The 12613-nt window shown below is 51.8% G+C and overlaps 1 protein-coding gene across 1 annotated transcript; it reads left to right on the forward strand.

Annotated features, from left to right (window-relative positions):
* Nucleotides 1-548: 548 nt before the first annotated feature.
* LOC120841204 (piggyBac transposable element-derived protein 2-like) lies at nt 549-1466 on the forward strand. The gene has a single exon (XM_040212068.1). It carries the CDS (start codon nt 549-551, stop codon nt 1464-1466), a length of 918 nt encoding a protein of 305 aa, XP_040068002.1.
* Nucleotides 1467-12613: the final 11147 nt, after the last annotated feature.

The raw sequence follows: 12613 nt of genomic DNA on the forward strand, positions 1-12613 counted from the left end.
AAACTTTGAAACGGTAATCAAAATCTAACGTTGCGATTTTAAAGGAAAGTGTGCAAAGGCTTTGGTGATGTATTTTTAATCGAATACCCCGATCCAATTATGCAAAGCAGGGTGATAATCCGTGTGTACCTCACAGGATACACTGCAGGTTTGGGGTATTCGTTCCACTGTTTTGTATACGGCTTCCAATGTTTTTTTTTTTATTTTTGTTTTGTGCAAGAGCTAACTACAAGGACATTTTATGGCTCACGATTGAGAAAGAGGGCCACAGTGATCCCTTTTGAAGGTGGAATATCCGACGTCGACTCATCAAGCGATGATGAAACGGACACGAACAATGATAACACCAGCTTCAAGGCAAGGGGTAGAAACTTGGAAGTAGAGGAACCCTCTCGGAAGACGACGCTAAATTGCCAAAGAACGCCGCCTCGTCGAAACAAGGTGACAAGCCCAAATGGAGAAAGACAAGTTTCGACCACGACTTCCGAGCTCCAGAACCGCTGTTTGAGCTTGCACCGGAAGATCTCACTCCACTGCACTATTTTCAGATGTATTTTGGTGATGAGTTCATTCAGAAGGTGGTTTACAAGACAAATCTGTATTCCACTCAACAGACCGGAAGCTCAATCAACACGAACGTTGCAGAGTTAAGGTCCTTCATCGGAATTCTTCTTATGATGGGCGTCATCGGGATGCCTTCGTTTGAAGAGTACTGGGTCAATCAAACAAGATGTGACAAGATCGCCAATGTGATGCCTGTAAAACGGTTCAAGAAGCACCGAAGGTTCATCCAATTTATTGATAACCTCCAGCCAGTTGATACTGACAGAGCCTACAAGATAAAACCTGTGCTTGAGCGCATTCGGAGCAAATGCAAGGCCACAGAGAGCGAAAATCTCTTCTCCATTGATGAGATGATGATCCCGTACAAGGGTAAACAGGCGGGGAACCTGAGGCAGTACCTCCCCAAAAAACCTAAAAAGTGGGGCTTCAAACTGTTTGTACGTGCGGGTGTTTCTGGGATGGTTCATGATTTCATTCTGTACACCGGCGCAACGACATTCGAAGGTATCAGACTTGCAGAAGAGGATGAGGCGCTTGGTCTTGGCGCAAAGGTTGTGTTGCACTTGTGCGAGAGCATTTCTCGTCCAAATGAGAGCATCGTCTACTTTGATAATTTCTTCACCTCGCTGGCACCGATCTCACGACTGAAAGAAAGGTATTCTTTGCACAGCCTCGGCGCCATTCGAAGCAACAGGCTTCGAGGCTGCTCCCTAAAGGATGACAAGTCATTGCTGATGGAGGGAAGAGGCAGCTTTGACTACAAGGTGGACAATGTGGCAGGACTTGCAGTCGTGAGATGGGCTGACAACAAGCTCTTGTGTCTCAAAAGACCCAGTGGAAAGAGCGAACAGGTTCGACAAGAAGGAGCGTCAAAAGATTCGTTTCTTGCCCACAAATTGTGAAACAGTACAACATTCACATGGGCGGTGTTGACCTTGCAGACATGTACGCAGCGCTTTATCGCACCCCATTCCGCACAAAGGGTTTGTACTTAGGCATCTTCAGCCAGCTTCTCGATTTTGCCACGCTCGTCGGGAAGCGACCGCGTGCGTGGCCGAGTAGCTACCGTACTTGACTGTCGCGCGGAAAGTCTGAGTTCGATTCCAGTCAGTGGAATGCTCTTTTATTTGTTCTTCCAACATTGCGTTCTAGTGTGTTCGAGAACATTCTCATATGATCGAGTTCCGAATGTTCCAGTCGCCGAACAATCTAGGCCGATTGTTCCAGAACTCAACGCGCGTACATAAGGGACTCAGCGTGCAGGGGTGCTATTCTGGTCGCAAACGGGTACCTTTCGAGTTGTGACGTATCGAGAAAGAAGGGGCGGAGCCTCAAACTAGAATGATTCTTGTTTGAGGCTCCGCCCCAACGTTCGGGTTCACGCACGCGGTCAGCTAGAATCTGACGATGCCCTACGTCACGGTGACGTGTCCACCCAGTTGGGGCGAAGAAATCCCTGCATTTCCCCCTGTTCTTTTTGATATCTTCTTCCTTTCCTCCAGGACTTAGAATGAGCGAATAACGGAGAAAAGGCTACCTTCCGGAAAATGGAAGGAAACAGAGAAAAATAATATTATCCTTTTATAAAATACGAATGATTATTTCAATAATTATGACGTAAAGTAAATTTAGCTAAGATATCTCAGCTTTTTTTTCTCGAAGTCTTTCGCTATGGTCTTTGAAAACAAACATGGCGAAAACCGCGGTAACGACCTTGTGGTGTTTGTGTCTCGCTTGCGTGGTTGCTTTCCCTGTTTCTGCACGATACGGATGGCATTACGATAAGAAAATATTATGTGAAGATACGCTGCGACACCGACCATCCTTTGTGAAGCCGTCGTGAACATAAGCTGCAAATGAAATTTCCTGTTCGCCTGTGAAGGAGACTCCAAATGAATACAGAGCTGACGACGACTCTGTGGTAGTATATGACAAGCCATGAGATCGACGCAGAGTGCAACGGTTGTGAGCATTCTCTGGATGATGCAGGAAAGTTTCTTCGGGCAGTTTTAATAATGCTTTGCTCCTTTGCTCACTGCAGTGATTATGCCGGTATAGTCTCCATAAGCCATGCTCTTCTCTTTCGGCGCTGAAGAAATGCACGCGACGTCATAATCTCGGGCAGTCTTTTTTACTTATTTTTATTTGCAGAAGAGCTCGTGCAAAAAAAAAACGGCTTTTGCGTTTTTACACGTCCCTACATAGGTACCTCTAGAAGGCACCCTAGGTACCTCGCTTTCCCATTGGCTTCATTGCGCGTGACGATTCAACGTCATTTGCCATGGAAACGTTCGTGAAACTAGAAAGCCTCTGTTTGCCGCTAACATTCATCTTTCGAGTTCGGGTTGTGACGACAAAATGACGTAAGAACAAGAATGCACGGGACTATTTGCATTGTTTTAACTCGACAACCGTACCCTTGGCGAGTTAAACTCGAAAGAACATGGCCGCGATGCTCGTCGGATCGACCGCGGCTGGGGTTTGACATGCGATCGGTCACTTGATCAACGCGCACACGAATACTTTCGTGCTGTTGGATGAGCCCATTCGGCGACAGGACTGGGTCGAAGAGCACAGTGAGCTGGCGTTTAACGTCTCCGATGTAACGCTTGAAGAGATGCAAGACTTGGCTTCTATTTGTGCCGGTGTTATGAAGCTTGAAAGTGGTGGTGTTGTTGTGGCTCGTACGGTACCGTTGCTGAGATTATGAAGACGGTAATAGACCTTTATTCAGCGTTGCCGTGCATTAAAATTCAAAGCCTCACCTTGGCACAAAGGGAACGACGTTTCCGCGAGCACGGAGGCAGCAGCCAACGGTCTGAGAAGGAATTGTGCCGCCGCCACGACCGCCAGCGATCGCCCCAACGGCAAGAAAACAAACGACAAGCTCATTGAGGTTTGTGTAGTGCTGACTACTGATTCATCGGACGACAAAGGTGAATGATGTAAAACGCAACGTAAGTTTGCCAGCGTTTTGCAAAACGAATTCGTTTCGTTGAAAATTTAATTTGTGGAATTCGTTAACGCCTTGAAAGTTTGACGGGGACCGCATTGTGAACGCAGGCTTCACACAAGTGTTTTCTACAGTGTGTGCTTTGGCTGCATGCATATAAAGACAAAAACACTGCCTATATGGTGCATAAAATAAAAGAAATTTCGTTTATCTTGATAATGTTGACTATCTATTGAGTGCTGTTGATAGTAGTGGCGTAGCCAGGAACTTCTAACGGGGTGAGGATGGAGGGGGGTTAAGGTGGCTGGAATGTTCATGACTCGGGGTGCGAGGGGGATGGTTTCGGAATTTGTGTGTATATTCTAGGGCCCGCCGATTTGGGGAGGGAAGGAGCGAAGCCCTATAAACCCCCCCCCCCCTCGCCCCCCCCCCCCCCCCCCATCCCCGGCTTTGCCACATAAGGGGAGCATCCTACATTCACAGGCTGCTATAAGCATGTGCATAGCCCCTGAGCTCGTACCACAATGGCAAGAGAGTTGCTGACATTCTTCACGTTACGTAGCAGTTCTTTCTTTTTTGTACATATGCTCGCTTTTCCTTCACACATCTACTCTGCCTCCGCTTGTCGTTTATGCTTGATGGTGATAGGCCAACAGTGCGTATTTGCTCTGCATCACAATCAAATTTCAAAAATCCAGCTCACACTACTCTTTAATTTCAATGAGTTACTGTCACTTTTGAAACGACAATCTATTGAATTGCTATCATAACACGTATGTTGACTGTAGGACAATTCTATTTTTATTGTTTTTCTTGGTCACGAAGATGACAACCATCCACAAGACACTGACTAAATTTCTCGTCTACAGTGGGTAACAATGTTACCATACTCTGTCAGACTAAACTGCTGCTGTATAGACAAATAACGATTAATTTTAGGACAGACCTGTTCGTAGTTTATTGCAGGACATTGAAAAGTGTTCTTATAACTTTCCGATGACTGACTTGCAATTCCAGCAGCTTGGCGTGCAAAGGTAAGACATCTAATTGATACAACGAAATGCCATCAGCAGCCCATCCAGATTTTATTGCGTAATTGACAGTAGCTACAGACCGCAACAAACTGTCAACTAAAGGCATAGGTACTAAGCGTGCACTAACTTCGAAGCGGTAGAAACCCTGAAGTTTAAACGTCAACCTACCACCATGTTGTTAATGGCAAAATGGTCATTGCGGCAAAGTGTTGGAGTCCTTCAGAATGGTGACGGTCTCCTTCAGACCGATGATGACGGTGACAAAGGTTTAGTTAGAGTCTAAGTTTAGTCAACGCACCCGACGACGTCGGTGTGCTTGTCATGGTGGCGACAAAAGCCTTCTTTCGCACATGCCTCAGCTGCCTCGGTCCGGGGTTTTGTCGACCCAACCGTCTGTTCCCAGCCGGTTGACAGCGACACTCACAACGGCCGTCAAGGCTCTGATCACCATCCACTGGGCATTAGCTATGTGATCATCGGGGGCAACCGCGCCCTTGTAGTTCCCCGTTGCGAAAAATCTCAGTGCGATTCAATTAGTAGCTGCTGCTTGACGGTCATCATCTCTCATCGTCGCCGTCTCTCGTTGCCACACTGCGATCACACGGTGCTTTTCGACAAGCGGTATTGTCGTCAAAAACAGTCGTCGTGCATCGCGAAGGCAACCGGGTGCTCGCGGAAAACCCGTCATTGTACGCGTAGCCATCGTTGAGCAACAAGCATCGTCGCCATTTTCTACGCTTTAGAATCCTACCCAAAGCTTGTTCCGCTTCGTGCAATAGAAAGAGAGATTAAAAGCACGAGCGCATCATCCCGAACGATCTTGCACGAACATTGGCTTGCACTGCGCAAGCGCGCCTGCTCGACAGGGACGTTGAAAGCCCGGAGCACGTTCTTGTAGCTCTTACACCCGCACTAGCTCGCACTCATAGTGAAACAGAGAGTAGGGTGTGTTGAGTAATACCGCAGTTAATCTAGTGACGCGAGTTCCGCTATGTGCTACGTAGGTCGGACGTGGTCATACGTCACTTTGTCGTCACGGTCCGAACTCGAAGAGCGACATAGGGGTATTCACACGAGGGAGAAATCCCGGGGATTTCTCCCCGGCACGCGCGCATCACGAGATGAAAACGCGAGGCTTTTGCACATCTCAAAGCCTGACGCTTTTGTCGTGGGATGCGCGTGCCGGGGAGAAATCCCCGGGATTTCTCCCTCGTGTGAATACAAACGGTTGCTTTCGTGTTTCGCGAACGTTGCCATGGGAACCGCGTGGAATTATCACGCGGGCTGTGGCCAATAGGAGCGCGCGGTTCGTAGGGGGGAGGAGTTTTCGAGAAACACGAACGTGACCGTTTGTGACCAGAATAGCACCCCTGATCTGCAGTCAGTCTCGCCCGAGCGTTCGACTCTGCTGTTACGCCGACTTCGACGCCCGCGACGCTCTGTTATTATCTTTTGTACCCTTTTATTTTTGGCACAATTTCGCCACCATTAAACGTTTATTTCTTCCTGTTTATTTATTGGTTTTTAGTCACCACCCGTGACATTTTGGTGGAGGTGCGGGGTACCGCATGCCCGTGCAGCGTTCCCCTCCAAGGGCCCGCAGTGCAAGTCCGATTCCCGGCTCGGTGAGACCACTCACCGCAGAACCTGAAACTTGAACCAGCCGCCGCACCAAGGGAAAGGATCCTGAGTACGGTTTGCTGCTGGACAAGCTTAAGCCGAAGAAGACGACGATGGCCAACCAGTCGCAGAACCCCGCCGCTCCTGCCGTCGTCTACCTACCCGTCGCTCCTCGGACACCGGCTCCCTTCCACGGCGAAAACCACGAAGACATCGACGACTGGGTCCAACAGTACGAACGAGTGGCCCGTCATAACGGGTGCAAACCAGAACAGTGTCTACAGAATGCGTACTTCGCCTTCGAAGCAACCACCCGGAACTGGTTCGAGAACCACGAAGCTTCGATCAATTCCTGAGAGCAACTCAAGGCTGAGTTGCAAAGAAGATTCACGGAAAAACAACAAAAAGAGCGCGCGGAAGAGCTTCTTCAAGCGAGGATCCAAGGCCCTAACGAGAGCGTCGTTCGCTTGGTGGAAGACGTCCTGCGACTGAGCAACCGCGCCGATCCTGAAGCATCCGAAGCAAAGAAGCTCAGAGTCTTGATGCGCGACGTGAAAGAAAACATTTTCGGTGGTCTTGTGCGAAGCCCGCCTACCACAGTCGAAGGCTTCATGACGGAGGCCACCAACATCGAACGTGCCCTTCAAGCACGAGCCGCCTACTATCACCGAGTTCCCGGCGTCGGTGCCTTTTCTTCTTCCGGCTGCAACACCACGGACATCCGCGAGATAATCCGGGACGTCGTCCGGGAGGAGATCAAGAAGCTTTTACCTGCCGCCGCAAGCCCAGCTTCGTCCTCAATCGCCGAGATTGTCAGGTAAGAAGTCCAGCAAGCGTTGCAGCCTGAGGTTCTCGTCAGCACCGCTCCGGAACCACCGACGTTGAGTTACGCCGCAGTGGTCCGACGGCCACCGCCTCCTCGTAGCACCTATGTCGCGCCGCCCCGACGTCAGTCTCCTGCGCCGCAGCACGACCGACGCCACGACGACCAGGTCCAGTACGCCTGCCCGGAGCCTCGCGCACCCCGCAAGACCAACGTGTGACGAACGCCCGACCGATGCCCTCTATGCTTCCATTGCGGGGAAGCGGTCCACATCTACCGCCGATGCCCATACCGACGACTCGGGCTCGGGTTCCACCCGAACGACCCGCGCCCCCGTCATGGTGAACGCCCTACTGAGATCGACTAGTACCTGCGACGACCTCAGTCCTCCGAGCCTTCGTCCCGCCGAGAGTTCCGGTCGCCGTCACCGCGACGTCCAGCTTCGCCGATGCACCGACCACGACGTGAAAGCCTGTCCCCCCTTGCTCCTCGCCGGGGAAACTAGGCGCGGCAACCCCTGGAGGTGGAGTTGCCGAAGACGACCGACGCCAACATCCTCCACGAACGTCGGGGGGCCCCCACTCGAACGCTACCAGAGCCCAAAACGACGCCCCTGCAGTGGTGTCAAATAACATAAACGTCGTCATCGACGGCCACGACGCATCAGCACTCGTGGACACCGGAGCAGACTACTCAGTCTTGAGTGGGAGGCTCTCCCGCCGCCTTCGAAAAGTCACGACGCCGTAGGATGGACCTCAAATACGAAGCGCCGGAGGGCACCTCATCACACCAATCGGGAGATGCACTGCTCGCGTCGAGATCCGCGGTGAGACGTGCCCTGTGAAGTTCGTCGTTCTACAATCTGTTCCAGAGACGTTATTCTCAGCATGGACTTTCTGTGTCAATACGGCGCCGTCATCGACCTTGGTGATAACAGATTGACGCTGCGCAAGCCTGTTTCATCTTCAGAAGCCTCGAACAGCGTCAGCCGCCGTCCGAGTCGCTGCCGACCACGTGAACCTACCGCCGCGATCAAGTGTTGTCGTACCCGTAGTGGCCGATGCAGCTACCTGCGGCGAAGTTGTTCTTGAAGGCAACCTTCAGTTACTCCTAGGAAGAGGAATAGGCGTTGCAAGAGGAGTGGCTGAACTTCAGGATGGGCGCACCGTGGTCTTAGTGACGAACTTTCGACAAGAAGTGCGACACCTCACGAAAGGTGCCGCTATAGGCCACGTCGAAGAAATTCGGAACTCCGCCGAAATCGCCGCGATTGCTGAAGAATCATTCCCACCTCAGCAACACATTACGCCGCCAGCGCAGCTCGACATTGACCTCAAGCTTCCAGGCCCGAAACGACGGCAGCTAAGTGACCTCCTCGCCGAATACAGTGACTGCTTCGCGACGTCGTCGAGAGTGCGTCAAACCGCCGTTGCGAAACACCGCATCATTACCGATGACGATTCGCGCGCTGTGCATCGATCGCCGTACAGAGTCTACGTTAAAGAAAGGGAGGTGATCCAGGAGCAAGTGCAAGAGATGCTGAACGACGACATAATCCAACCTTCAAGCAGTCCGTGGGCCTTTCCAGTCGTACTGGTTAAGAAGAAGGACGGAACGCTCCGGTTCTGCGTGGACTACCGGCAGCTGAACGCGGTGACGAAGAAAGACGTCTATCCACTCCCCCGCATCGACGACACGTTAGACCGGCTGCGTCACTCCCGATACTTTTCATCCATGGACCTGAAGAGCGGCTACTGGCAGATCGAAGTCGACGAACGGGACCGAGAGAAGACAGCTTTCGTCACGCCAGATGGGCTGTACGAGTTAAGGGGATGCCCTTCGGACTGTGCACGGCTCCAGCAACTTTCCAGCGTGTCATGGACACCATTCTGGCAGGACTGAAGTGGCAGAGCTGTCTCGTCTACCTCGATGACGTCGTAGTGTTTTCTAGAGACTTCGACGAGCACTTGCGACGACTCCGAGCAGTTCTCCAAGTCATGCGGACCGCCGGACTCACCCTGAAGCCGTCAAAGTGTCGGTTCGCCTATGACGAACTGAAGTTCCTAGGTCACGTGGTTAGTAACGAAGGCGTTCGCCCCGACCCAGAGAAGACTCGCGCCGTCGCAGCAAGAAGGCCGTGTGACGGTTTCTTGGACTATGTGCCTACTATCGGCGCTTCATCCGGGATTTTGCAAGGATTTCCGGACCGCTCACAAACCTGACAAAGAACGCCGAGAAGTTCGAGTGGGCCGAGGAACAGCAGCAGGCATTCGACGAGCTGAAGCGACGACTGCAGACTCCTCCTGTTCTAGGACATTTTGACCAAGATGCGGAAACCGAAATTCACGCGGACGCAAGTAATGCTGGACTTGGCGAGAGAATGGTTCAAGTGCAAGAAGGCACCGAGCGAGTTATCGCCCACGCAAGTCGGACACTGCCCAAGGCGGAGAAAAATTACTCCACGACTGAGAAAGAATGCCTTGCGGTCGACTGGGCAATCACGAAGTTTCGTCCGTATTTGTACTGGAGCCCGTTCCGTGTAGTCACGGACCACCACTCGCTCTGCTGGCTTGCGAACCTCAAGGACCCGTCAGGACGCCTCGCTCGATGGAGTCTACGACGACAAGAGTTCAATATGACCGTGGTCTACAAGTCAGGCCGCAAGCACAGCGACGCCGACTGCCTGTCCAGAGCCCCTGTCGAAACACCTTCCGGCAGCAGCAACGACGATGACGACGAGTGCTTCCTAGGTGCAGTGAACAGCGACGACATGGCACGACATCAAAGAGACGATCCTGAGTTGCGCGCGTTAATCGAGCACCTCGAAGGACGAGGGGCTACTGTCCCCCGTGTCTTGTCGACTGCCCTGCCGACTTTCGTCTTCCGACAAGGTGTACTTTACAAGGAGACTTCGGAGACAACAGCGCACCATGGCTGCTGGTAATCCCTACCGACCTTAGAGCGGAGATCTTCCAAGCCTGCCACGACGACCCGACGTCCGGACACCTTGGTTACAGCCGCGCGCTGGCCCGAATTCGTGAAAGGTATTACTGGCCCAAGGTGCCGAATACCTTTCACGGTATTCGGCACCTTGGGCACTTCTACACACGGTCCTGCCACGAGTGCCAGCGACGCAAGGAACCGCCGACGAAGCCGGCAGGTCTCCTGCATCCGATCGCTCCCCCGACCGTACCGTTCCAGCAGATCGGAATGGATCTACTTGGTCCTTTCCCACCATCGACGCAAGGAAACAGATGGATTATTGTTGCCGCAGATTATCTCACACGGTACGCCGAAACGAAAGCCCTTCCTGCAGGGACTGCAGTGGAAGTCGCCAAGTTCTTTATCGAGTCCATCGTCCTCCGGCACGGCGCTCCCGAAGTTTTGATCTCAGACCGTGGATCATCGTTCATGGCCAAGCTGACGCAAGAAATCCTTCGTCTCAGCCACACCAGTCATCGGCGCACAACGGCGTACCACCCACAGACCAATGGGCTGACGGAGAGACTCAACAAGACCATCGCCGACATGATCTCCATGTACAGTGCTAATCACACTTGCCTATAACGCGCGAGCGAGCGGCTTTCTCCGGGGAGCACTAGACTGGTGGCATTCGCGGAACTAAGCTAGTCACGTGGCGCAACATGGAACGGCCCGCTCGAGGGGTGTCCTGCCCACTCTATCAGCTTGATAAGCGATAAAAATAAAGTTCTTTATGATATATTTTTTTTTTTTTTTGATGACGAAATCGTTGATACGCCTTCATGCTTTAGTGTGTTATTGTTCGAGCAATGAATGATGTTTGTAAAAAGCGTGCGAGCAGCCTTCCGTGTTCGCCGCCAGCTGATAGAGTGGGCAGGACGACAGCCCTCGAGCGGGCCGTTCTATGTTGCACCACGTGACTAGCTTAGTTTTCGCGAATGCCACCAGTGTAGCGCTCCCCGGAGAAAGCCGCACGCTCGCGCGTTATAGACAAGTGTTACTAGCACTGTACGTCGACGTGGAGCACAAGACATGGGACGAGGTGTTGCCGTAAGTCACATTTGCCTACAACACGGCCGTGCAAGAGACCACCGGGGTGACACCCTTCCAACTGGTTCATGGTCGCAAAGTAACGACAATGCTGGACACGATGTTACGCCACGAACCGGCGGTCGACGGAAGCGACGACGCCCAGGTGGTTGCCCAACGGGCAGAAGTCCGCCAGCTCGCCAGACACCGTATTCAAGCCCAACAACGTGTCAACACTGGCCGCTACAACCTTTGTCGTCGGGACGTCCACTTCCAACCCGGAGACAGGGTGTGGGTGTAGACACCGATCCGCCGCCGTGGTCTCAGTGAAAAACTCCTAAAGCGCTACTTCGGTCCCTACAAAGTACTTCGTCGACTCGGGGATCTGAACTACGAGGTGATGCCCGACGGAACACGGACTTCATCACGCCGCGCTCCACGACCGGAAGTCGTCCACGTCATGAGCCTCAAGCCGTACTACGCACGATAAGACTGCGAACTGTGATCTTGTGCACTGCTTGGTAGGATTGTGTTTCGCGAGCCTCCGTAGGTTCCCATTCTCCTGTTTGTTCCGCTCTGTTTTGTTGCCTTTTACGTGGCATCGAGACGATGCCCTTTTTAAAGGGGGGAGTATTGCCACGCTCGTCGGCGAGGGACCGCGTGCGTGGCCGAGTGGTTACCGTGCTTGACTGTCGCGCGGAAAGTCTGGGTTCGATTCCAGTCAGTGGAATGCTCTTTCATTTATTCTTTCAACATTGCGTTCTAGTGTGTTCGATAACATTCTCGTATGATCGAGTTCCGAATGTTCCAGTCGCCGAACAATCTAGGCCGATTGTTCCAGAACCCAACGCGCGTACATAAGGGACTCAGCGTGCTGATCTGCAGGCAGTCTCGCCCGAGCGTTCGACTCTGCTGTTACGCCGACTTCGACGCTCTGTTATTATCTTTTGTACCCTTTTATTTTTGGCACAATTTCGCCACCATTAAACGTTTATTTCTTCTTGTGTATTTATTGGTTTTTGGTCACCACCCGTGACAATATATCCGTGAACAACGCTTAGCTAGTACACCGACGACAGTCAAACCTCAATGGCGTGAAGGCAATGCGACTGAAACAATTTCGACTAGCTGTTTCAGAAGCTTTAATGCATGCAAGCTCCCCGAAAAGAGGGAGACCTTCTTCCACCCTCGATGAAGAACCTGCGGCGCAGCGCCCAAGAATGCAGACCACGGCAGCACCTGTCACCGATGTGCGCTACGACGGTGTGGGTCACCTACCAACACTGGAAGGCAAAGGTCGCTGCAGATACTGCCCAAGCGGCCAAACATCAATTGCCTGTGAAAAGTGCCAAAACGGCTTTGCATAGTGACGGGAAAGTCCCCAAGAAACTGCTTCAGGTTGTACCACAAGAAGTAATTCTTGTTTCAAATATTTAACATTTTGTTAGCCCCTAACGGGCAGTGTGCACTGGGAGATACATGTCCTATCTCTTAAATGTGAAATAAAATGCCACAAAAAAATAATGTTTTGGTACTTGAATTGGTTCCTTAAGGAAATACTGATTGTGATATAATATTAATTCCATTTTTGTATGACTGCCCGAATAA

This window comes from Ixodes scapularis, unplaced genomic scaffold (assembly GCF_016920785.2).
Source record: "Ixodes scapularis isolate PalLabHiFi unplaced genomic scaffold, ASM1692078v2 PGA_scaffold1__304_contigs__length_218370807, whole genome shotgun sequence".
Classification (NCBI taxonomy): domain Eukaryota; kingdom Metazoa; phylum Arthropoda; class Arachnida; order Ixodida; family Ixodidae; genus Ixodes; species Ixodes scapularis.

What these genes read in the sequence shown, in the direction of transcription:
- LOC120841204 (XM_040212068.1), top strand. Translation starts at nt 549, where the DNA reads ATGTATTTTGGTGATGAGTTCATTCAGAAGGTGGTTTACAAGACAAAT.